Consider the following 24,928-nt stretch of genomic DNA (forward strand, 5'->3'; position numbering starts at 1 on the left):
TCCACCTGTCGCTCCGTGTGAGCCTCAGCAGTGTCTGCCATGGTCCCACGAAAACAAACATCTAAACTTTTGAAAAGACGAGTGTGCATATTTTTCATATAAAAGTTTTTGCTGATCACCGGCTCCCTGGAGAAAGTTTGTGTTTGTCTGGGGGCGGCGCTGGCAGTGCAGACTCTTCCTGGAAGGGGCTGTTCCTCACTTTTTGACCTCACAATGTGAGAATCCGCTCCTTTCAGTGGATTGAGAGGGGCTGGTGCTCAGAGAGCTCAGTTTTGGAGGAATACTCAGAAATGTGTGAACAAATCAAAATAGCACTTTACAATCAAAAGCTCGAAATTTTGATTTTGCGTGGTATTGGCCCTTTAAGAAAAATCTCATGTATTTAAATAATTATTTTCATTTTTTAGCATCAAGTTTAAACCTGGTCTACGTGTTTATAGTTTTCTACAAAATTAAAAAACAGAATGAATGTCAAATGTTTGTTCTAATAATGCTAAATCCTCCCTCTACGAAACACTTACAGAATTGGACTTCTGGCGCCAGAAGTTGGCCGCGCCGGCAGCGTTTCTAGCCCATGGATGCTGGGCGGGGATGCTGAGAGAAGAGCCGACCGTCTGGATGGGCTGCATCCTGTCAGACACAAGAGAACCTTTTTACACCAAACTGTCCCAACACGGACCGCCGGCTGCAGCCATACCTTTTAAAGACGCCGTCTGCATGGTTGTTGTTGACATCAAACTGAACCTGTTAAAAAAAAAAAAAAAACTATCAAACTTTTCTGTTTTTATTCTTAAAAATGATGCAACTCAGGTCTTGAGGGACCAAAGTACGGAGTGAACCTTTAAAGGTTTTTTCTGTAAAAATGAATTCAACATCAACAAAGGAGGAAACTTTAGGTTTCAGGGTCCATCCTGTGCCAGGACAGGCTTCTAAACAGGGATGTCTGAATCAGGTTTATTTGGGCTCGATTCAATTCAGAGTCATTTGATTTTGAGTATCTGCTGATGCAGCGTCCTGATCTGATCCTTTTTTTTTTTTAAAAACACATTTTAAAAATACAAACACCTTAATGAACAGATCCAGGTTTTCGGCTGTTTCATTTTATTCACCTTATCTTTTTACACTTAAACAAAACACTGCTGTGAAGTAGCTGGAACAATCAAGTAAGAATAGTTCAACCATCAACTAGTAAAAATGATTAACTAGTAAAAATAAAATGATAAGCATGCAAGACATTTTGGCATCTTCAGAACTATTGAAAATTCTGATCAGATGCGATTCATGTCTCCATTAAAAATTCTTCAAAATTAACAACTTTCTTTTTAAATAGTTGCTGTAGCATGAATATGATGATGAGTCTTCATGACTAGCTCATATCAATAGAATCATTTATTTCTGCTGTCTTTCAGATGTTAGACATTTTTATTAAATCCTTTTTCCCCCAGAGCTTGCACTTTGTAGATGTTAATAAAAAAAAAAGTTCTGTGAATATCACTGTAATTCATCTTTTGACGTATAACGCTCATAATAATGAGAATAAAATAAACGTGATCCATGATCAGGTTGCAGGATCTGGTTAGATTTGAGTCTGAAGTACGTGATGGGGCTGATTCCCGACCATGTGATCATATTGAGATGTCCCTACTTGTCAGAACAAGGCAACCTGGACAGACTGCTGGCAGTGGTTTACTTAAGAGAAGCAGTAGAGGAAAGTTGCCCCGCGGCCTGAGAGGAACTTCTTGGAAATTATTGGATGGCAAAAGTCTGTACAGCTGCAACGGAGACTGACGAGTCAGAAACCGCACTACTGTTGTTGGCCTTTTGGCATGTCTCTTCAAGGGTCGCCACAGCCAACCAGCGATCGCTGATTCGCACAGGTGGTTTGACAGAGGTGTATTTTTTGTTAATGAGTGTATCGCGATTCATATATAGTTATCATTTTATCACCCAGCCCTAGTTCTCAGTGGTCTTAACTACGAATATGTTTTAGCCAAAATAAAAAATAAATAAAAAAAATGTTGTTTTATTAGGACAGTTTCTGCAGGGCGGCAGTAGTAGAGTTGTGGGCAGGACTGTTGATGCAGAAGTAAACCTCAGCTGATTTATCAAATCATTCCTTTGGCATATCCCATATCAAGGGGTCGCCACAGAGAATCAGCTTTCACCAATCCACACTCCGTTTGGCTGATCTTTACGCTCTATTTTATCCGGGTTGGGGACAGGCACAGGGAGACCCAGTCCTGTGTGGATACAGAGGTAGACAGTAGCGTGAAGGGTCTTGTCCACTGGAAGAAGCTCATCATGCCCCCTGGGAAACAAACCGATTTCCCATAAACCATTTGTACACGCAGCCAATTGAGCCAACCGGCCGCTACACAGAATACAGTGGTGGACAAAATTGTTGGTACCCCTCAGTTAAAGAAAGAAAGTCCACAATGCTCACTGAAATGACTTGAAACGTTCAAAAGTAACAATAAATTAAAATTTATTGAAAATTAAATAATCAAAATCCGCCATTACTTTTGAGTTGTTGATCAACAGAATTATTTCAAAAAACAAACCAATGAAATAGGGCTGGACAAAAATGATGGTACCTCCATAAAAGACTGAGAACTAATTTCCCAGGGGGTCATGATGAACTCAGGTATGTCATTAATTGACATCACAGCTGTTTTCAAACCCATAATCAGTCAGTCTGCCTTTTTAAAGGGAGACAAATAGTCACGTTGCTGTTTGGTGAAAAGGTGTGTACCACACTGAACATGGACAACAGAAGGCCAAGGAGAGAATTGTCCCAGGACATTAAAAAACAAAATTATAGACAAACATCGTAAAGGTAAAGGCTATAAAACCATCTCTAAGCAGCTTGAAGTTCCTGTGACGACAGTGGCACATATTATTCAGAAGTATAAGACCCACGGGACAGTAGCCAACCTCCCTGGACGTGGCCGGAAGAGGAGAATTGATGACAAAATGAGGAGACAGATAGTTGGAACTGTATCCAAAGAGCCCAGAACAACCTCGAAAGACATTAAAGGTGAACTCCTAGATCAAGGTACATCAGATCGCATCATTCGTCGTTGTTTGATCCAGAGTGGACTTCATTAGAGATGACCAAGGAGGACACCACTGTTGAAAGGAAATCATAAAAAAGCCAGACTGGACTTGCAAAAATGCATGTTGACAAGCCACAAAGCTTCTGGGAAAATGTCTTTTGGACAGATGAGACAAAACTGGAGCTTTTTGGTAAGGCACATCAGCTCTATGTTCGTAGACTCAAAAATGAAGCATACAAGGAAAAGAACACTGACCCTACTGTGAAACATGGAGGAGGCTCAGTTCTGTTTTGGGGCTGCTCTGCTGCATCTGGCACAGGGTGTCTTGAAGTTGTGCAAGGTCAAATGAAGTCTCAAGATTATCAAAGCATTCTGGATAGAAATGTGCTGCCTAGTGTCAGAAAGCTTGGTCTCAGTCGCAGGTCATGGGTCTTCCAACAGGACAACGATCCAAAACACACAGCCAAAAACCCCCAAGAATGGTTAAGAGAAAAGCGTTGGACTATTCTGAAGTGGCCTTCTATGAGCCCAGATCTGAATCCCATTGAACATCTGTGGAAGGAGCTGAAACATGCCGTTTGGAGAAGACACCCGTCAAACCGGAGACAACTGGAGAAGTTTGCTCATGAGGAGTGGGCCAAAATACCTGTGGACAGGTGCAGAAGGCACATTGACAAATACAGAAACCGTTTCATTGCAGTGATTGCCTCAAAAGGTTGTGGAACAAACTATTAAGTTATGGGTACCATCATTTTTGTCCAGCCCTATTTCATTACTTTGTTTTTTTAAATAATTCTCTTAGTCAACAACTCAAAAGTAATGGCTGATTTTGATTATTTAATTTTCCATAAGTTTTTATTTATTGTTACTTTTGAACGTTTCAAGTCATTTCAGTGAGCATTGTGGACTTTCTTTCTTTAACTGAGGGGTACCAACAATTTTGTCCACCACTGTATATCCCATAATTTCCTTGAGCTATTCACTGGGCCTCTGTTTTGATGAGTTACTTATGATGAGAGTTTGTCTTAAATGACAAAGAGGGAAAATCTCAGGTGTTTGACCATCATGGAGCTGTTGGTTCTCAGCTTTTAGCTCAGAGTGAACATTTATGCAAACAAAGGCGGTCTACTAATGTTTCATTTTCTGAAGCTGCAGGCACATTAGGAGTCACGTCTGATGACTTGCTGATAATTCCTAAAAGCGCTTCCAGGAAACATGCTCTTTGTCCTGCAGATGTGCCCCCCCCCCCCCCCCCATCACATTACCACACGTCTGCTGTGCTCGTCTGTAGTGGGGCACGCATTCTGTGTGCTGGGTGGGGTGGTGCTGCTGCAGCGAGGTCTCCACGGTCTGCTGTCACCCTCTGCTGTAAACACAAACAAGAAGGCAAACATTAGCCTTTAGGCTGAAAGGTGAAAAATATTTGATAAAAGGCAAGAATTCATGTCACCTGCTGTGTCCTGACCTTCGAAGCACAAATCCCTCCTCACAGGAGTCAGGCTGAAACACAGAAGACCCCTTTAGGACTTCACGGCTCCTGTGGGACAGCAGGTTACATCACACGACACTTACCTTTGAACTGCTTTACCTGGGGCTCCGCCCACTTCAAACGGCAGCCTCGCGGCAGCTGGGGCAGTCTTTTTGGGGGCCTCGGAAGCCCGCACGGGACCCAGCCTCAGCAGACTTAGTTGGGGGGAATCCACAAACAGGTCAGGGTCATCCTGGTTCACGTCCACCAGCAGGATGTCGTGTTCATAGGCCGTGATCTCGTCCAGAGTGGGCGGATCCTCCTCACCAACGCAAGGCGGAGCCTTGGTCTGAACAGGTGATAGGGCTGGGCTCTTCGTTTTAGAGTGCGAGGCATCTTCCTTCGTAGCTCCCACAGCCTGCCCATCTTCATCACATTCATCCTCCTTACCATCACGCTCATCTTCAACGTTCCAGAGGGAAGTCCTGGCTTTTCCTGGAGTACTGTTGCCGCTGGAATGTCCTTCAGTTTGGTTTTGCAGCCTGTGACATTCAGGAGATGACTGCTTGTCCTCCGCTTGCTCCTCTTCATCAGAACTGCTTGAGCTTTGACGCTCACAGCTCTTCCTCCACGCAGGTCTACATGGCGATGCAACAGGAGAGAGCAGCGTTGGCAGGATGTACTGATTTGTGTCCGCTTTTATGCAGCCCGCCTTCAGGAAGCTACACAGAGAGGAGCTATTTAGGTGGACTGCGTTTCCATTTAAAGCCGGTTTTCCTGCAGGACAATTGTTGATCTGGTCTTTGTCTTGAGGAAACAGAAGAGAAGATTCACCAGAATGAGATGAGTCCAGGTTTTCTGAAGTGAAGGAAGACGGAGAACCCCAGGTGCTCAGATGGGACGGTTCACAACGGAACATGGATGTATCATCTGCTTTCAGCCCATCCTCAGCTTTTTCAGACAGATATGTCGAAAATGGCAGGAATAAAGGAGATGTAAGGCAGTTAGGATCACCGTGGGTGGATGCGTCTGAAGGTGGAGAAAAAGCAAGGGTGGAGCTGGTCATGCAGGTGCTGTCTGTTTCCAGCCCATTAGCCAGGGAGGAAGGTGTTCGATCCTCATCATCGTCGTCAGTGGGATTTGAATGCAAGTGAAGGCTGTTGGTTAAACCTTCAGACAGTACAGCCGCGTTCCCATCACCACCCTCCTGTTTGCTCAAAGGTGTTTCTGGAAGTGCGGCACTGCTGGAGGAACCCACCTGATTTGTGACCTCGGTTACAGAGTCAGTCACTGAGAAATTGACGCCCTTCGATGAAGAAGAGGCCAAAGGTCCATGTGAACTCAGGTGACCCTTACCGAAAGGCCAGACGATGTTGGTGCGAGCGCATGAATATGGTGCCTTCCTGAAGTACACATTCACTCTCTGGCAGGTGAAAGACTCCGGGATATCGTTGTGGTTTTTCTCACAGATGGGTTCTGATGGGATTTGTGCTCCATATAATTCTGTCTGGTGTCCATTCTCCTTACAAAGCTTCAAAGCAGCGTTGCTTCCCTTTGCAGCTGGGTGTCTGGAGCGGATGAACCCAGAGATTTCCCCAAGGTTGATTCTTTTGTGGGCCTGTGAATCCGTCTGGTCAGAAACGGGGCCAGCCCCTTCTGAACATGTGTCCGTGGAGCGGTTTCCAACGCTGTCATGCTTTGAAGAGGAGGCAACAGCAGAGGTGGAGACTTGGTTTCTCAACCTGCTGTGGAGGAGCGCTGTGGCCTCTCTGAGCGGCATCTGCCTATTGCCAACTTCTTCATTCAGAACCTGGCGGATGTTCTTCCCGTCCAGAACTGCACTGCAAGTCTGTTCTTCAGGTTTATTATGAAACACACAACCAGGCCAACACTGAAGTCCCGATTGCTTGAAGCAACGCATAGCTTTGTTCTTGAGATCTTTAGGTAAAATGACGCCACATCCACGTCTACAGGCGCTACAATTTTTAGCAAAGTCGCAAAGAACAACCTTGGGATTTGTCCGCAATTGTCTCTCCTCAGATCTCTTTGCAGTTGTCTTTTTGCTCTTGGCCTTACCCTGAACCGGGTCAGAGCTTGGACGTTTCAGTCCCCGTTTAGAACCATTTTTCTGTGGACGGAGGGAGAACTTGGACTCCTGGCAGACAGAGTCAAAGCAGCCATTGGATCTTCTCATAGAACCTTCCAAACCTGCAGGTCCAGGAGAGTTTGTCCTATTATTGTCTAAAAATAGAGACAGAAAGACTGAAGTTTAATGCTTGATATGAATTTACCAAAGTGCATACTTGGTTTCCACGGGAACATATGAATGTTTTGTGCAACCTTAATATCTGAAACAAAGCGTCACTCCTGTCATGTTTGAGTTGAGAGAATCCAATAAATGCACATATTGTTTCCAAAATGTGTCAGTCTGCTGAATATAAAATCATTCAACTGGAATCCCTACAACCAGACCAATGTTGTCTAACAAAGCAAAGCAAGCTTCTGTTGTTTTTGAAGAATATCAGCAGATATAAAAAGTTCATCATAACCAGGTTGATATCCAGATTTGTGCATTAAACTAAAATCTTGGTGTTTTGCAAATAAGTAAAAATATTAACAGTCAAAAATTTGGTAAAAAGTCTCAAAATGTTCGTTGGTCTATAAATCTATGAACATTTTACAAATACTGAAGTTTTCAATTAACAACAAACAACATTATTTATCTAGTATGATTCTGACTTTACAGCAGAGAAAAAAAACACACTTATCTTTTGATTTAAAAGCATTCCCAATGGTTGTTTAATTATGCTTATGCAATTTTTAGCAAAAATAAATAAGAAACCTGTTATTTCCTGGGACAGTTTCTGCAATACACCAGCTGTCATTAGAAATATACTTCTGGTTTTTGGGCGGGACTGTTGGCACGGAGCAACCCCACCCATACTGGTCATCAATCTGTTTACACTTTCTCCTGCTAGCTTACAGCCCCTCACACCCCAACCTTACATTAACGGAGCAACATAAATGGCGAGCGATATTGGAGCTATCCAACCGTCTGAGCCAGATTCCAGCTCGGATGAGGAAAACAAAGAGGTACGTGGATCTGTCTCTAAGCGGATTCATCAGAATGGAGCGGAGCGGGAGCTTGCTCAAGCAGAGCGCTAACTGCTCATTACCGCCGATCAGCCAATCACACGGCAGTAACTCAACGCATTTAGGCACGTATACATGGTCAAGACGATCTGTTGCAGTTCAAACCGAGCATTAGAATGGAGAAGAAAGGTGACTGAAGTGACTCTAAATGTAGCATGCTTGATGGTGCCAGACAGGCTGGTCAGAGTATTTCAGAAACTGCTGATCCACGGGATTTTCACCCACAACCATCTGTAGGGTTAACAGAAAATGGTCTGGAAAAGAAAAAAAACACCCAGTGAGCAGCAGGTCTATGGACAGAAATGCCCTGTTGATGCCAGAGATCGGGGGAGAAAGGCCAGACTGGTTCTAGCTGATGGAAAGACAACAGGAACTCAAAGAACCACTGGATACAACTGAAGTCTGTAGAAGAACATCTCTGAACGAACAGCACTTCCAATCTTGAGGCAGATGGGCTACAGCAGCAGAAAACCACACCGAGTACCACTCCTGTCAGATAAGAACAGGAAAGTGAGGCTACAACGCCCACAGACTAACTTAAACTGGACAACAGGTTGGAAAACAACATGAAAGCATGGATGCATCCTGCCTTGTATTAACAGTTCAGGCTGCTGCTGGAGGTGTAATCGTGTGGGGGATATTTTCTTGGCACAATTTGGACCTCTTAGTACCAGTTGAGCATGGTTGCAACGCCACAGCCTACCTGAATATTGTTGCTGAACATGTCCATCCCTTTATGACCAAGTGTACCATCTTCTGATGCTGGAATCATCTCAGACTGGTTTCTTGAACATGACAACGAGTTCACTGAACTCAAATGACTTCCACAATTATCAGATCTTAACCCAAAAGATCACTTTTGGGATGTGGTGGAAAGGAAGATTAGGATCACGTATGCGCAGCAGACAAATCTGCAGCAACTCAGTGATGATGTCAACATGGACCAAACTCTCTGAGGAAAGTTTCCAGCATCTTGTTGAATCTATGCCACCATGGATTAACAGAGTTCTGAAGGCAAAAGGGGTCCGACCCGGTCCTAGCAAGGTGGAACTTCATAAAGTGACCTGTGAGGATATATGCCCTCCATAATCAGAAAATGCAATAAGAACATGTTAAAAAGATCAAAAATCACCATTTTCACCAGACTGGGTCTTTAACCAAAATCTAGTTGGTTCCCAAATAAGCAAGAATGGCAAATGGCGTATTCCGATAAAGCACTTTTCTACAATCTCTGAAGGCCCAAAGCGCTTTACAGTCCTATTCACCGATTAACACACTGATGGCAGCTCAGGTGCCATACACTGGCACCAACCTATAACCCCCACGAGTAACGTGGGGTTCAGCACCTGGATGCTTCAGCACACAGGCGGTCGGGGGTGGGGGGGTTTGGGGCTCTTTCAATCAGAGGTTCTCTGCTTAACCTTTGCCACACGACCACCCCAGCATTGCAAAATATCCCAAATTTTGGTGAAGGATATTTTTTCCAGTCTCTACAAAAAAAGTTCCTTACTTTATAAAATCCATAATATCTGTGAACATTCACAGGAACTGAACGTCATTAATCTGGTCTGATTTTGACTTGACAGGCGTGAGGATAAAAACAAAGGCAGATCACATAAACATGATGGGTTTTTTTAATAGCAAGATTTTACTAACCGGTTAGTATATCAAGTGAACATCTGGCTAACATTCCGTTTTTGACTAATGAGTTGTGCTGAGCGCTTCACCGAGCTTCTCAGAGGGAAGCATCTGGGAATGCCATGAAAGCTGAGACCCCCCACTCCCATTCCTCAATGGTGCTTCCAAAACTTTATATTTAAAGTATATTTATTTAAAAGGAAAGCTGATTGAACTGTGAACAGCCTTTGACTTGAAATAATAAACTGAATAAAGGATTGTTCGCTGCCTGATTCTTTAGCAGCTTTGAACCCTTTTAGGTATCAAAGCACTCACCTCAAGGATTTCCTTTTTGTTGTTGTTGCTTGAATTTCGTTAAATTTTTAGAATATTTAACAACAGAGAAACCCCAAAATCATTAAGAAAATGTGCCATTTCACTTATAAAAAGTCAACATTAGCGAAACACCAAGGAGATCAAATAAGACCTTCCAAACTTTATAATTAAGCAGCACCTTTAAATTCATTATTTTAGTAAGTCAACAGTACTGTAGAAGCAGTTAAGCGGCAGGTTTCGCAGCAAATAGGAGACAAATAAAATATTAGTATAATATAAAATATTAGTATAATATAAAATATTAGTAAAATATTAGTATAATGTAAAATATTAGTAAAATATTTCACCAAGTTCAATTTCTTAAAGCTGAATTTTAGCATCTGTGTTTTAGTATGAAGACTTTAAACCGATTTGTATCCTTCATTTGGTGCTAAAGAAAAACCTTCAGGGCTGATCGGGTTTGCCTTTATAAATGAAGCTATACTTTTTTGAAATGCACTTCAGAAATGTTTCTTAAAATGTTAACACAAACTGTGAGAGCGATTTGTTTAACAAGATCCAGTATGCTAGTGTTAGCTTAGCATCCTGCAGGCGGGCGAAAACTAAGGAAACATCAATAGTGATATAAAAGTGTCGATTGGGAGAAATATTTGGTATAATTGAGGAAAATGTTTTTTCTTACAACCAAAGAAACCAAAAATTAGCAGATATTTAGCCGCAAGGTGCATCTTACTTGCTGGCGGTGGGTGTGGCAGCGGCCTCAGCGCTGCTGAGGCGGGCGGAAAGACTCCACGCGCGGACTTCGCCGTCCTCGCGCTCGGTGTCTCTCTGCCTCCCGCACAACCAACGCTTCTACAGTTTAAGAGGTCGCACCGTTTCGCAGACTTTCTCAGGGGTGGCAGTGCAGCGAGAATAACTTTGGTCCGGCGGGACATGTTTGGTGGTTTTCGGGTTCGCCTGTGGGCGGAACTCGGGCGTGTGCCTAAAAATCGGCGCAAAGTGCGGTAAACGGCCTCCTCAGGGCCGTTCGGGTCGGCCTCCACATGCATACCTACGCGCTTCTCCTGCTTTCCGCCGGGAGCCGCAATGGACGAGGCTCTCCCGTTTTCTGCGCCCTTCTTGTATGATAAAACATCCCGAGGGGATTTGTTACATCCCGAGTCTTCCAGCACGGACTTGTCTTCCTCCTTGGAGTCGGCCCTCGGCTGCTGGACTTTTCTCCGCCTCGGAGCTATTTTGACCCCAATGACGTCCTTCAGGGCGACTCGGTTGAGTTTGACTCTGCTGGAAGATTGGAGCATGTCGCCCATAGAGAAGTCAGCATTTCACATACACTTTACACTCTGTGGCTGTGAAGGGAGCCTGGGAATAAAGTGTTTAGTCGGACAGGTGAGGACTTCCGGTCCACTGTGCTCATGTTTGATAATGAGCCAGTCAGCTTTACGCATGCGTAACGAGCCCCCTGCCTGATTCGTTAGTCTCATTTGAAATTTCATAAAAATGTTTTTAATAAATTTAAATCCACATTGATTTCACAAAGTTTCATTAATAAAATATTGTATTATTATTTAGGAACATAATCAATAAATAAATCATTATTTTTCATGGTTATTGATTTAATTTTGAATAGAGCAACTTTTTATTAACATGACTGAAATAATCATAGTTTTGTTATCATAATAAGACTAATACCTTTTTTTAATCTACAGTGTTATTTTTCACAATTTAGTCACTAACTCTTCTTCAGTGGCTCTGGTTATTATTTTTGTTTTACATTTTCACATATTTCAAATAGAAATCCGTTGATGAAATGTGTTCTAGAAAGACACCGCTCCAAAAACATATGGAGAACCACCTGAATATCACGCATTTAACTCTAGTGAGAACTTTAAACACATTGTGTGTTATAGAAATGAAACGATTCAGTATAAAAAAATTAAAAAGGTGTTAATTCCACCACAACCAAGAAAATGCAGGGTTTTTTTAATTTGTGAAAAGATGTTTGAAAAATATATGATCTGTTTAAGTTTTATTCAAAACAGAACAGTGCTTATTCAGTTACTTTAGAAAAGGTTTCTAATCCAGATGTTTCATCGTCTCCATCACAGCAGGAGCATCAGGAACCAGAGCGGCCTGAGGTTTGCGGCGTGAGTGGTGGCGATGAGACCCTGGTGTTGGGAAGTAGCCGGTCCCTTGACTGTGGCGGCCTGATTCACAACACCAGCTGTCCCTCCGCACCGAGTCAGCAGATGGCGCTCTAATGGAGGCAGACCCAGAGAGGTGGTCCCACAGACTTGGCTCTGTCTCAGTGTCTTCGCTGCATCTGTGGACAGACAAACGTGCAAAAATGAGAGAGACAAACGCACGAACGAATGCAGGAACTTCCTCTGGGCCTTTTCTCCTGCAGATCTTGATGTTTCTGCTCGACCACCATACACCTGCCAGGCATTAGACCACCACTCAGAAGCTCTTGCTGCTCCTGCTCTCCACCACTGCCAGAAAAAAAACCCGTCTCTATGCAAATGTGATAATCAAAGCGGGGCACCGATGACTGCGTGTGTACGTACAGTGAAGAGGGATTTAAGCCTTTACTTAGCATACCAAATGAGTTGGGATTAGAAGCAGATAAAGAGCAGAGTGAGAGGTCACTCAGAATTTGGCTTCTGTGGAGCTCTTAAAATCTTCCTGACTGCTCTCCCAGTGAGTGATAAACGTATGTGGCGGCGATGGCGAGCAGCGGAATTATACCCGTGATGAGGAGATTTGAAGCACACCAGGAGGCACCTGCGTTTGCACGTCATGCAGTCGTTTCAAAGCACCGGGTTTGAGTTTGTTTTTTTTTACCTTCAACTATTTGACCCCCTATGGATGCAAATATGCATCAAACCACTTCGGTTGTTAATTTAGCGTCTACTTGAAAGCAAAAACATGGATAACATTTTTTTTCATAGCTGAAAACAAATGTAGGCGTCAGAGGAATAATCTACATTTATCTCAGTTTGAAGTGAAGGTTTGCCGGGGCTTTAATGCGGGTGTGAGACAGAGAAGATTCAGAAGATCTGCAGGGAAGCGGCTCTGCCTTTTGCCAGATGTTGAGAGGAGCACGACTTCTTCATTTGCACATTTCCAGCGCACTATAGAGGAAGCAGAGCGTAAAGTGTGCGTTTGCGCGCTCTCTCTTTGTGTTGGGCCTGCCAGGCGCTGGAGGTGCACAGCAGGCGTTTTCCTCCTCTGTCCACGGAGAAACGTCTCTGGAGAAAATCTATGCATTTTGTTGGGATGAATAATTCTGAAGCATCCTCCTTCTGAAGGGGATTCCAGCTTTTTAAATTAGAGTTTTAAAGAGCCTCTTTGCTCACCAGACATTTCCCTTTGTCTGGGAATTCTAGCCGATTCCATATGAAACCACTGAAAACGTTTGCGTGGTGAGCTGTTTTCTGGTTTCTTTAAGGCGAATAATGTGGCCGTCTTTGTGCCGCCTCATCCCTGTGCTGTAAATTGTGCAGAGAAGTGGCAAAAGCCCCACAGACGTGGCAGGAAGAAGAGAATCATTGATATTCGTCTCGCATTCGCATCTTTCTCTTTGTCTTTCACTGGACCGGTGTGAAGCTGACGGGAACAGGAGCTGAATTCCTTTAAATAGCCCAGCCTGCCTCATCATATGGTTGCCATGGCAGCCAGCCCCTCGATTCAAGATAACGTCCACACATGCTCAGAGACCCCCCTCCACCTGAAAGCTATAGATCCGCGCCGCTGCTGGCAGCGCGTATAGATTCCCGGCGCTTTGAGTGTGAGAAATTGTGAATATTTGAGCGATTTATTCCTGTAAATTTTTCCTGCTGCCTCTTTTCTTGGAGGTTAGAGAAAAAGGATAAAAGACTGCAGAGGTAAAGAAAGATTTTGCTGCTAAATCGTGGAGATCAGAAGTGAAACAGATGGATGAGCAGCTGCTGGATGATTCTGGGAGAAATGATGCCTCCAAAAAGGAAATGAATGATGTGCGACTTTTATTTTTTAAAAACCTAGAAACAGGAAAGAAATCCTTGATAGGGACAGAATAAAACTGGATCACCTCATTCTAATGGCATCTCTTCCCTTTGCTAATAGCTCCCTCTTCTCGCCGCATTCATTTTTTACCACCTCTTTTCCCATCTCTTCCTCTGGTTCCTGCCGTTCCCAACCCCCATCCTTTGTCTGGCATCCTGCTTTCCTCTCTTCAGTTTTTATTCCAGCTCTCAATTAGTCAGAAGTTTGGTCCGGGGTCAAACGAGACGCCGAGAAGCCCCGTGAGCGGCTAGGCTTGTGAGGATGGACCTTTCAAACCGTCGGGTCCTCAGTTTCTCCCATAAGTGCCCTTAAGAAACTATAGCGGAGCTCAAAGGTGTGAAATCTGCTGGGGGTGGGGGGCACATTTTCATGGTATCAGAATGTAAAGAGCTTTTTAATGCCGTCATGGACTCGATCTGAAACCAATTTCTCAATTAAATTACACGTGGAGCCATTTGGAGGGAGAACATTGGTTCATGTAAATGCTAGAAGGAAATCGATGAAACCTGTGGATCTTCATGTCATGCTTCTGGAAAAACTGAAACGCAGAAAGGATCTGGAAATGTGCCTGGAAACAGACAGAGAGGCGGGAAACATAAGAAGATGTAAAGGACTCCAAAAGAATGATCATGATAAGTATTGGAAGTATCAAGCAGGCAGATACAGGCTTTTACAAAGCTAATCTCAGATTATCAACGTCTTGCTTAAACTTTTGGTTGGTGCCGGGGGAGAAACGGACGCTGAGAGGAGGAGAGGTCAAACAGAAGTCGATAAAGATGGCACCCCCATTTCCTCTGGAAACACACGGGCAGGCTGATTGCATTTGAGTGAGCTGGGCGCGCCTCAGCATCTCTTAATGCGTCTGTAAATTGAGTTGGAAAATGACGACGTCTGTTGTCTGTGTTCGGGATGGAAGCCAGGGAGGCAAAGAGCTTTGAGAGCATCCTGCCCCCTCTGCATTTCAGACCCGCACCAGAAAACCAGACCTGCTCCTGACATTGCCCTTCGTTTTCTGTAAACTCCCGTCCTTCAGTCTTCAACGTCGGTCTAAAATCAAATTCCTGAACGGCGGCCTACGCTTTGACGCGTGTCTGTTAGAGGGATGGATCTGCAGGGGCAGGGATGAAAGTGTTGGCTGAGCATCCTTGTCCTTAGAAATAAGTCAAAGATTCTCACCCCATTGACAGATTTTCTGTAAACTAGCAAAACAGTTTGCCAGAAGGGTAAGCAAATTTGTACTGATCAAGAATTCTTATTTTAAGAAAACAAATTCAAGTCACTGAAAAAAGTTTTCTCAAATTGAGATTATTTTGCTGTTAAAAGGTTTTTCAGTAGTGAATCTTGCAAGACAGAAATTAAGACAATTTTGCTTAAAACAAGTGACACACTTTCTAAAGATTTAGTTTTGCAAAAACTGAAAAAACACAATGTGGTTGCAAAAACAAGTACGCTCTCAGGAGTGCACTCCAATCCCATTAAGTGAGTTAAGAAAACAAGACGACACCCTTGACATTTCTGACTTTATGTTCCTTCGGGGTCTTCCCTCCGAACTGCCGCTGGTGCAATGACTCTCTTTTAAATGGGTTTTGGTGGCTCCTAATCGTCCAGGAATGACCTGACGCTAATAGATTCTGTAAAATCTACACGGTTCCTCTGCTATGAAAATAAACTTTCTTGTATAAAGGCTGGGGTTCGGAGCTGCTTTACTGCCTCTTAGTTCACGCACGTGATGATTTAGAGAGTGCATGGACCCACCCTTCCCTGGCTGAGCGCCGCTGCGCCCCATTTCTGCTCACTATGCGTCCCCGGATGACCACGCCGCCCCTGTGCGGGCCTGACCCAGCGTTCAGATACACACGGCTACGATGAGGCCTGAGAGCTGATTTACTTCAGCTGCGATAGGAAATGGAAGCTCTTGCATTTCTGGAATTCTAACCAAAACACCGGAGCTTCACTTGAATCCACTTTGTTGCTAAATTTAGCAGAGAGGGAAGATGTGAGGATGTCCAGGAAGGAGGCTGAAAGAAAGATGGCCTACCTCTCAGGCTTCACCAGTTTCATAGACGTCTGCACTTTTACTTTTTATGTTTCCTTTCCTGTAAAGTTATTTGATGGTCTATAAGTGCACATCAATAAATTTACAGGTTGCAGTAAGAGGTTTGCAGACGCTTGTGCTGCGCAGACGTGCCAGAGGAGCACTAACCCTGATGACTCCTGCAGGTGGCCCGGCCAGCTGGATGGATGGATGGATGGGTGGGTGGGTGGGTGGCGGGATGGCCGGTGGAGCGGAGGAGCAGGTGCTGATGAGGAGCAGAGAAACAACAAGGTCAGCCGTTTGACAGAATGCAGTCAGCACCTTAACTCCGGCCTGCGCGGCGGGGGTCGTCCTAAGACCCATCCAGCTAGGAGGACGCAGGAAGGCAGATTGACGCCTCGTCTCCAGCGGTAATTATGGATTAGCAGAAACCTCCAGTGAGCGGAACCCCCCCCCCGTCACCAAAGCAGAAAACACACAGCGTCGGGCCGTGGATGTATGCAGACATGCGCAGCTCGTCAGACCTACACCCTGGTCGGCCATCACAGACAGCGTGCCGGCTCGGCGGCCATTTTGCAGGACTGCTGTGGAAGGTTCAATTAGGGCAATTGTTGCTTACGCCGTCGCCGCTTTAGTCAACAGAAAAGTCTTTTCTGTCACACAATGAAGCAACCTGCAGCGCCTTCCTGCAGAAGTCCGGTGTGCTGGAGGACACGAATGATGGGAAGTTGCTGCACAGACGGGTATGGATGCCATAACGGCAATTAGGAGGCGGGGGCACACCCCTGCAGCCTGTCGGTGCCCGTGTGCGTTAAACAAAGAGTTGACTCCAGTCCTTCAGAGGAATTCGTCAAAATGCCGGTAAATGACGTTTCTGCACCGTCAGTGTGTGGGTGGATGACCTGGGCACTTGCATGTCATGAGTCTCCACCCATCGACACCCTTCCTTCCTCCCGTCTGCAAAAAAAGGTGGAACGCTTCCCTTTTTCCTGCTCCTTTCCCTCTGCAGTCACATGGGCAGCGTTTCACCAGAGGCCACCTCGGGTTAAGAGCAAATGACGGCGCGGCGGACACAAAGAGGGGATTGATGTTCAGCGTATGGGCCACGGCGGCGCTGGAGAGCAGTGAAACGTTTGCAGGCCGGTCCTTGTGTGCCCCCCCCCCCCCACCCCCACACACACACACCTCAACGTATGATCCAACACCCCTTTGTCTGGGTCAGAGATGGCAAACAGTTCGACACATTGTGCTCTGGCTGACGTGCACGTGCGCGCTCTGTCATCTGCCGCGCACATGACAGTCTGCGTGCACGACTGTCATGTGCGCGGCAGATGACCACATTGCTGAAACCTCGGTCTGTATGTCGATCGCACGTTACAGAAGTGTCATGACCGTCAGCCACGTTCCCACCCCCACCCCCCAGACTCAGTGTCCTCAGAACACCCCCACCCTCCCAACCCCCATGGACCGACTGATCATCTCTGACTGTGCGCTCCCATCGTGTAGGTATGGGTGGGGGGTCATAAGGGTGGGGGCTGACTTATCTTTTTTTTTTCTGATCAGATATGATCAGCGAGATGGAAAACTTTCCCACGCATCAGCGGCTAGAGCGCCAGACGTGGTGGTGGGTGGGGGGGGCTTTTGTCTCCTACCAGCACGCAGGGAGGGACGGCGTCCATACACACTCACATATACTTTATGCGCGCAGCAGTGACACACAATGAAATATGCTCATGCGTGAGGGACCTAGGAGATGAAACCTCCTGGAGAGCATCTCAGATGCACGTCTGAGCAACCAAACCTGTCAATCCATCCCTGCGTGAAAGCAAAGTGCAATCACTTTATTGTGTCATAGTGTGTGTGCGTGTAAGAATTTGGCTGCATGTCATCAGACTCACCTGGTGGCACCTCTGGAGCTGGTTGTCGTGGAAATGAGCCTGGTTGAAGCGCTGTGACACCTGATGTCCCTCCTCCCATCCACTCTCACTGTCTTCTGCTGTAGTACAGCATCTGTAGCTGCACCCTACCACTGTCAGAACGAAGGGTGGGGGGGCAGAGAGACCAGAGGGAGAGGAGGGGGTTTTTATCCCGCCTGCCGGGCCGTACCACCCACCGCCGTGACACGAGGGGACATGGAGCTGCGGGGAAGGCGGGTAGGACGCTGACGCCGGCCTGCCGAGCCGACCCTGAACCCCCCTGCTGTCTGAGCCGCGATGGTCTGCTCCTGCTCCAGCCGCTCTGATTGGTCAACACGCTTCCTCCTTCATCAAAATGTAAAATTCCAAGACAGAGAGTAGTGCATCGTTTGTGTGTGATAAAAAGAGAGAAAGACTGACATTACCACTGAAGAAAACGTCTTTCAGAGCGTGTGTCTGTGTGTGTCCGCGTGTGTGTGTCCCTGTGTGTTGCGTCAGAGAGACAATATACAGGATGCCATTGTCTGTGTGGGTGTGTGGTGGAGGAAGAGGTAGTTGAGGGAGAGACGGAAGACAAAGAGGGATGGAAGGATGTAGTGAGCGATGGGGGGGTGTAGCCTGTCATCATTAGTCTCTGCGGCGGCTGGTGTTGAGCTGCAAAAGGGCTTGTCAGTCAGTTTCTGTCACAACATGTCACCGCATACACATTCCCACAGGGGACCGTGTCAGGATCGGGGGCCGGCCCTCCCCTTTCACCCTTTTCCTAACTGTTCATGCCATTAAAGATCAATCCACGGATCCTGGAATTGCCCCGCAAAAAGGCAAACATTTACAAAAAGGGGGTGGGGGGGCTCGCCCTTCTCCTGAAGACTCAGCGGTGAAATACTGCTGACTCACAGCAGGCCCGGAAACACAAACTCACAAAGATCTACGAGAAGCGGTGACGGGCAACATTAAAGGAAGGCGGCGGGTTTCAGGCGAATGGCGAGCAGCCTTCTCCTTTGTTTCTGCCTTTTTCTCCGTCTCTTCTGCTGCCGATTTAATTACCTTCTATATTTATCGGAGCTGGAGATGCTATTTTGGTTTTGAGCCGCTTGTCACTGATACCGGGAGGCGAGATTATTCAGAGTGAGAGCACTGGGGGCCGCGGGACTCAGAACAAGAGCACTGTTGTTAACCCCATGAAGGAGGACGTGTCGCACTTGAGATGCAGAACGTGCATTCGTGCGTTTCCCTCAGAAGTTTGCGAGCAGAAGGTGTGGTCCGGCCTGCGGCGCTCCGCATTTGCAGTCGCAGAGAAAAGGAGACCTGCATTCAGGTGCATCAGTCCTCGTGCACTCCATGCTTGCACACGCTCAGAGCCACACAATATAGATCCCTGTCCTCCATATTTGCTTGTGATTTATGGGTGCTCTTCAATAGAGGCCACAGTCATTTGGGAGATGATGACCATATTGATCTGATAAACAGTTTCATTTACTGCCAAAGCCTGCCATTCATACAAGTGAACACACACACACACACACACTACCACACAAAGCAAAGACATAGATTCACAGCAGGAATAACCCAGCTTTCTGCTTCATCAATTCCCCACCTCCTCCACGTCTGCTTCTCTCTTTCTCCGCGCTTTCTCTTCTCCTCCCCCCAGGCCACCTCACCCTCTTCTCATGTCAGCATGCTTTAACTCCTTCCTCCTCAGCCCTCCTTCTCCTCGTTTCTACCAGCTATCTTCTTCTCCATCTGCACAACCAGCTTGGCGTTGTTTCTCTGATGAGTCCCTCATCTTTTCGCTAAAGCATCAGACAGCGTTTTCTGTAAATAGTTAGAAATGAACACTGGTTTATGGTACGTTTGGCCTGAAATCAGACTGTTTTTAACTTTGTCAACCAAATCTCAGGAACATGTGCGCAAACCTAAAGCTCGATGAAATACAAGTTTGCTGCATCTGTGGACATGATTGGATCTGCAGCTGTTATCGGTGGAGATTTTCAGCGAGGCTTTGTGGGAACATCCGTTCCCCTTTCCAAACATAGAGAGCGAAGGCTGTACGGAGGAACTGTGCAGGCGCAGCCAAAGAAAAATGGATGTGAGGAGCGTGAGGATGTCCTCAGCCACACGACTCTTCAGCAGGATAAAGGGAATCAGGAAACCCTAAGGTGTGTGCATCAGCAGACTGATCCACCAGTGTTACATCAGTGTCCCGCCCTGCTTGTTGTCTCAATACTTCAATTCTGCAAATCACCGTAATGAGGCAAATCACCATTTTTGGAACAAATGGCTTTAAAACTGTATGGCATTGCAGTGAGAATGTCAAAGAAAAATGCATGGTGCCTACAGTGAAACATGGTGTGGGGCTGCATGAGTGCTGCTGGTGTGGGGGAGCTGCATTTCACTGATGGGATCATGAACTCAACAATGTACTGCTCTATACTGAAGGAGAAGATGCTGCCGTCACTTCATGCACTAGGTCGTTGAGCACTTGTCCAACACCACAATGATCCAAAACAGACTACTAAAGCTACGGTTGCATTTCTGAAGAACAGGGTGGAGGTGATTGATTGGCCAAGTATGTCTCCTGATCTGAACCCAATTGAACACCTGTGGGGAATTCTGAAGCCACAAGTTGAGCATCACTCTCCATCCAGCATCCGGGCTCTAAAAGAGATTCTTCTTAAAGACTGGGAAAAGATAGATGTTGCAATATGTTGCCAACTTATTCATTTCATGCCTAAAAATCCCGGTGCTCATACAGAATACTCGATGTAGTAGTTTTTGTTGCAGGGTGTATTCGTTTTTGCTTCGACCAAAACTGAAGATGACGTGATCTAATTTAGATCATTAACCTTAAATTCATGTTATGGAGTTGAAAAATGGTTCAATAAAACTGAACCTTGTGGAAAGTTTGGAATTATTTTCTTTTGTTCATTGAGCTACTGATTAAATTAGTACTGTTTAAAGGGGGTGTACTCGTTTCTGCTGAGTACTGTATGTCCTCAAAAGACATACAGGGGTTCGTGAACACCTGGTGGTTCTACATTGGAGGCCTTGTCAAAGACTTTATGCTAATTATCAGACAAGCCACCAGAGAAGACTGAATATGGACTTCAGCAGAGCATTCAGTGAAGACTGCAGTCACATAACACACCATGGTCCTCAAAGAGAACCTTATGAAGCTGCTGCAGCTGAATGACACTAAATACTGAAACACTAAAGAAGGAATATGAAACGCCTTCAATGAATGAGGCTTAAGTCTATAAGGACAAAGTAGAAAAGTTATCATTAAAAAACCAGCTGTTACGAGATGCTTTAATCCTACTTATTTCATTGCTGATTGATTTTACACTATTGTTTGTTTACAGCCCATTTAAAGATCCATAAGCATATCTGTCATAAACATATAGTTTACAAGTCATTTCTAACTCTAAGCAAACAGCTTGTTAGTTATCTACTGTCTTTTTTAAGGCATATTTAAAAATCCTGTTTTTGTTCACCATGGCTTTGAAAACAGCTGTGATGTCAATTAAAGGACATACCTGAGTTCATCATGACCCCCTGGGCAAATAGTTCTCAGTCCTTTATGGAGGTACCATCATTTTTGTCCAGCCCTATTTCATTAGTTTTTTTTTTTTATATTTCTGTTAATCAACAACTCAAAAGTAATGGCTGATTTTGATTATTTAATTTTGAATAAATTTTAATTTATTGTTACTTTTGAACGATCCAAGTAATTTCAGTGAGCATTGTGGACTTTCTTTCTTTAACTGAGGGGAACCAACTATTTTGTCCACCAATGTGTATAGTAACACAGTCTGCTGAGCTAACAGTCCACATTTTAGCTGTGAGAGTTTGTCTGCTGGCATTTTCCTTTGCAAGCTATGATATTTCTCTTTGTGACGGGATTCATAATGTCAGTGTAGATTCTATTCTTTGAATACCGCCACCATCTCTTGGCAGATGAGACAAACAGCCTTTTCTGTATGTTGAACAAAAAAATACCCGTTTGTCCAAAATAATCTGCATTCTGAATAATTTTTTCTCTTCCCTAACCTTTTTGTTAATTTTCTCTGGCCTCACAGCTAAAAGGCTCGGCTGGGGGACCTGAGCCAGAACATCAATGGGGGACCTTCTGTGTGGAGTTTGCATGTTCTCCCCATGAATGTGTGGGGCTTTTTTTTTCGGGGACATTGGCTTCCTCCCACCGTCCAAAAACATGCTTCAAAAGTTAATTAGTTACTCTAAATTGGTCATAGTTGTGAATGTGAGACTGCATGAATGTGTGATTTATGTGGCCCTGCGACAGACTGGCGACCAGGGCGTCCCCTGCCTTTGCTCGCAAGTGGCAGGGATAGGCTCCGGCAGCCCCATGACCCCAAAAGGGACAAACGGATTAGAAAAGGAACGAATGAAAGGTTTTGGTTTCTGAAATTGGGTTTGTTTTCTAAAATATAATACTGCTTTTTAACATTTGTTTTTTTTTAATCGTTGTGATCTTAAATATATATATGCACTTCAGGGCCACCGTAGATCTGTCTCTAAGTGGACCAGTAAATAAAAATGTTTCCTCTGTGTTTTTCTGTAGCAAGATATATGATATCAAAAAAAAGACCCGTCTGTCATTTTTATTAATTTACCTTTTTAACGATAATGTCAGGAATTAATTTGCCACTAGATGGACAATTTTTCTCTCTGATTCACTGCAATGTGATAATTGGTGTGAGAGGTCAAATGGTTTTAATTAGCTCTTCTGCTAATTCTAAAATTAGTTTGAGTTACTGGTGACGAGCTTCCTGTAAAGGCTCCTACACGTGAGAATGAAATGATGGCGTGAACACAGATCCTGATTATTTTCTGAAACACCAATAGAAGCATGAAACTCTATTGGAACTATACATTTGGTTAAAGCTCCCTGAAATGCATGAATGTGCATCTGGCTGCATTTTTTGTCAGTAAATAGATAACGTCAAAGAAGTGGAATTGGGGGAGAAAATACAGTGGTGAGTGCACGACTTATTCGCTCTCTCCGCCTCACCCCCCCAACACACACTAGAAGGCTTTCAGTTTCTAAATCAATCCCACATCCGTAGCTAATGCGGTGCTGGGCGCTCTTCAGGAAGCATTAGGCCTATTAGTCAAAGTGCGTACGCATTCCTGCATGTGTTTGTGTGTCTGATGTGCAGAAGCCGCACATTCAGCAGGAGCCCATCTCTGTGGATCTTGTGAGGTCAGCAGGTGCAACAGGGAATGAGGGACCTTCTTATAGAGTGTGTACGTGTGTGCACATACACACTCCCCCCGGCCCCCACAGGCTCTTTATCCTTCTAATATTATCTATTATTATTTACTGGAAGACACTGGACAGACTGAGGGTAGGAGACGTTTGGACACTGGAGTTTGAATGTCTTCCTGGATCACTTAATGATCAAAGGGAAGCTGCTGCTGCTGCTGTTCTTTATCCTTATCTATTTGTCCCTCAGCAGGAACATCATTTCATTCAAAGACTGATAAAATGTCATTCAGCTCCAGAGGAGGAGAAGTCAGTCCAGGCAGGACATTTCTGCTCTACGAAACAGCAGCGAACATCTGGAGAGCCAACGTGACACAGGCAGCACACCCTCTGGTTGCTAAGCAGTTGTGATCTGTAAGAGAATCACAAGTTTATGAGCAGCACAAGGAAGAAGCTGCATACAGTGTGGTGCTGTTTCCCCAAACTCATGGAATCTGGGTTTGTCCTGCAGAATCAGTGCTGGACCTTTGACTGACATCCTCCATCCATCCACTTTAATTCTTTTAACTTTCAAGCCATCTTTGTCTTCAAACGTCCCATTTTGATGAAGTCTTTTGGTTTGAGTTGGACTAGGTAAGAGATGCTGCTCGTCTTGGTCCAAACATTGACTTCTTAGAAAGAACCGAGGGCTCTCCTCCCTTTAGTACGGTGGCCGAGAGGTGCAAGACACCCTTACATTTAAGATACAACAACAACAAATCCCAGTGCAAATGAACAAATACTGAAACACAACAGCAAATCATGAAACACATCAGCAAATCACAAAACAAATGACAGAGATCTGAAACACAACAGCAAATCCGGGTGCAAATTACCAAAAAAAACAACCCCCTTACAAATGCCCAAAACCAGAAACACAACAATGAATGAAAGCGGAGACACAGCTCCAACAGAAAGCGACGTAATATAAAACCAATTGTGTTTGATTTTTTTTTTAAAGTTATTCATTACTCTTTTCTTTATATGGACATTTTAAATACATGAAACAGTCCAAAAAAATTTTTTTGAAATTGCATTACTACAATAAAATTACAACAATGTTTAGCAAGGTAAAGTTTTTGCGTCACATCCGGTAGTAAGAGTATTCCCTTTCCGTTAGCAGCTGCTCACTTTCATTAATTTTTTCTTCATCTTCTGCTGTCGTGTTTTGCTTAACGGAAAGGGAAAACCCTTAATACTGGAAGTGATGCAAAAACTTTACCTTGCTAAACATTGTTGTAATTTTTATTGTAGTAATCAATTAAAAAAAATGCTTTTGCACTGTCTCATGTATTTAAAATCTCCACATAAAAAAATAGTAATAAATAAATGTGAAAAATCATACACAATTAGTTTTATATTACAGATTACTTCAGGGATTCAGGACGTTCCCTTTTTGTTGAAGCCGTTTCTCTGCTTTCGTTGTTGTGTTTCTGGATTTTTTCATTTGTACAGAGATTGTTTTTGTGATTCCGTATCTGGTCATTTGCACCTGGATTTGCTTTTGGGTTTCAGGACTCTGTAATTTGTTCTATGGTTAGCTGTTGTGTTACAGTATTTGTTCCAAGATTGTTTTTAGTGCCTCATGATTTCTTAGTTTGGACCGGGATTTGTTGTTGGTTGTATCTTAAATGCAAATGTGTCTTGCATCGCTCGGCCACCGTACTTTAGCCCTAACGTATTTTCCACACTATAATGTGCAGTCAGAAACGACAGTGTGCCTTATTATCCGGACCGCCTTTTATACAGATTAATTCTGTTTGTGTTTACTGATGTTGAAGCGATTTTGAGAGGTGCACGGCGCTCTGTCACAATGTTTGCTTGGGTGTTACTGTGAATACGCTAGAGGGCTAACGTTTAGGGGTATCTGACTGTGGTTTCTCTTTGACGTGTTGCTAACGAGGTTGGGAGTTAGAGTAGTCAGTTACATTTTTTTAGCGGTATCAGTTTCTTTTCCTAAGTATTCCAAACATAGTTGGGATTTATAGGTATTGTGAATACATTAACACTTTTAACATGGCTAGCATGTAGCAT

General features: G+C 44.5%; 1 protein-coding gene across 15 annotated transcripts in view; it reads right to left on the bottom strand.

Moving 5' to 3' along the window:
• Nucleotides 1-11,098, bottom strand: part of topaz1 (testis and ovary specific TOPAZ 1) — a 31,842-nt gene extending 20,744 nt beyond the window's left edge. For 4 of the 15 annotated variants that reach the window (XR_013658872.1, XM_078954888.1, XM_078954887.1 and 1 more), the window contains exons 1-6: nucleotides 10,364-11,065; nucleotides 4,629-6,765; nucleotides 4,507-4,556; nucleotides 4,322-4,422; nucleotides 698-744; nucleotides 522-630 (exon numbers count right to left, since the gene is read on the bottom strand). Coding sequence is in view for 10 of the 15 variants with exons in the window: in XM_078954888.1 (XP_078811014.1) it covers nucleotides 522-630; nucleotides 698-744; nucleotides 4,322-4,422; nucleotides 4,507-4,556; nucleotides 4,629-6,765; nucleotides 10,364-10,940 (3,021 nt within the window). In the remaining 5 variants the exon portion in view is untranslated. Of the gene's footprint in view, nucleotides 1-521; nucleotides 631-697; nucleotides 745-4,321; nucleotides 4,423-4,506; nucleotides 4,557-4,628; nucleotides 6,766-10,363 lie in introns of all 15 variants that reach the window. The other 11 variants (XR_002874125.2, XM_023959894.2, XM_023959890.2 and 8 more) reach the window with 6 other exon arrangements.
• Nucleotides 11,099-24,928: the final 13,830 nt, after the last annotated feature.

The sequence above is a fragment of the Oryzias latipes genome, chromosome 11, assembly GCF_053564925.1.
Source record: "Oryzias latipes strain Hd-rR chromosome 11, Olatipes_Hd-rR_3.1".
Classification (NCBI taxonomy): Eukaryota; Metazoa; Chordata; class Actinopteri; order Beloniformes; family Adrianichthyidae; genus Oryzias; species Oryzias latipes.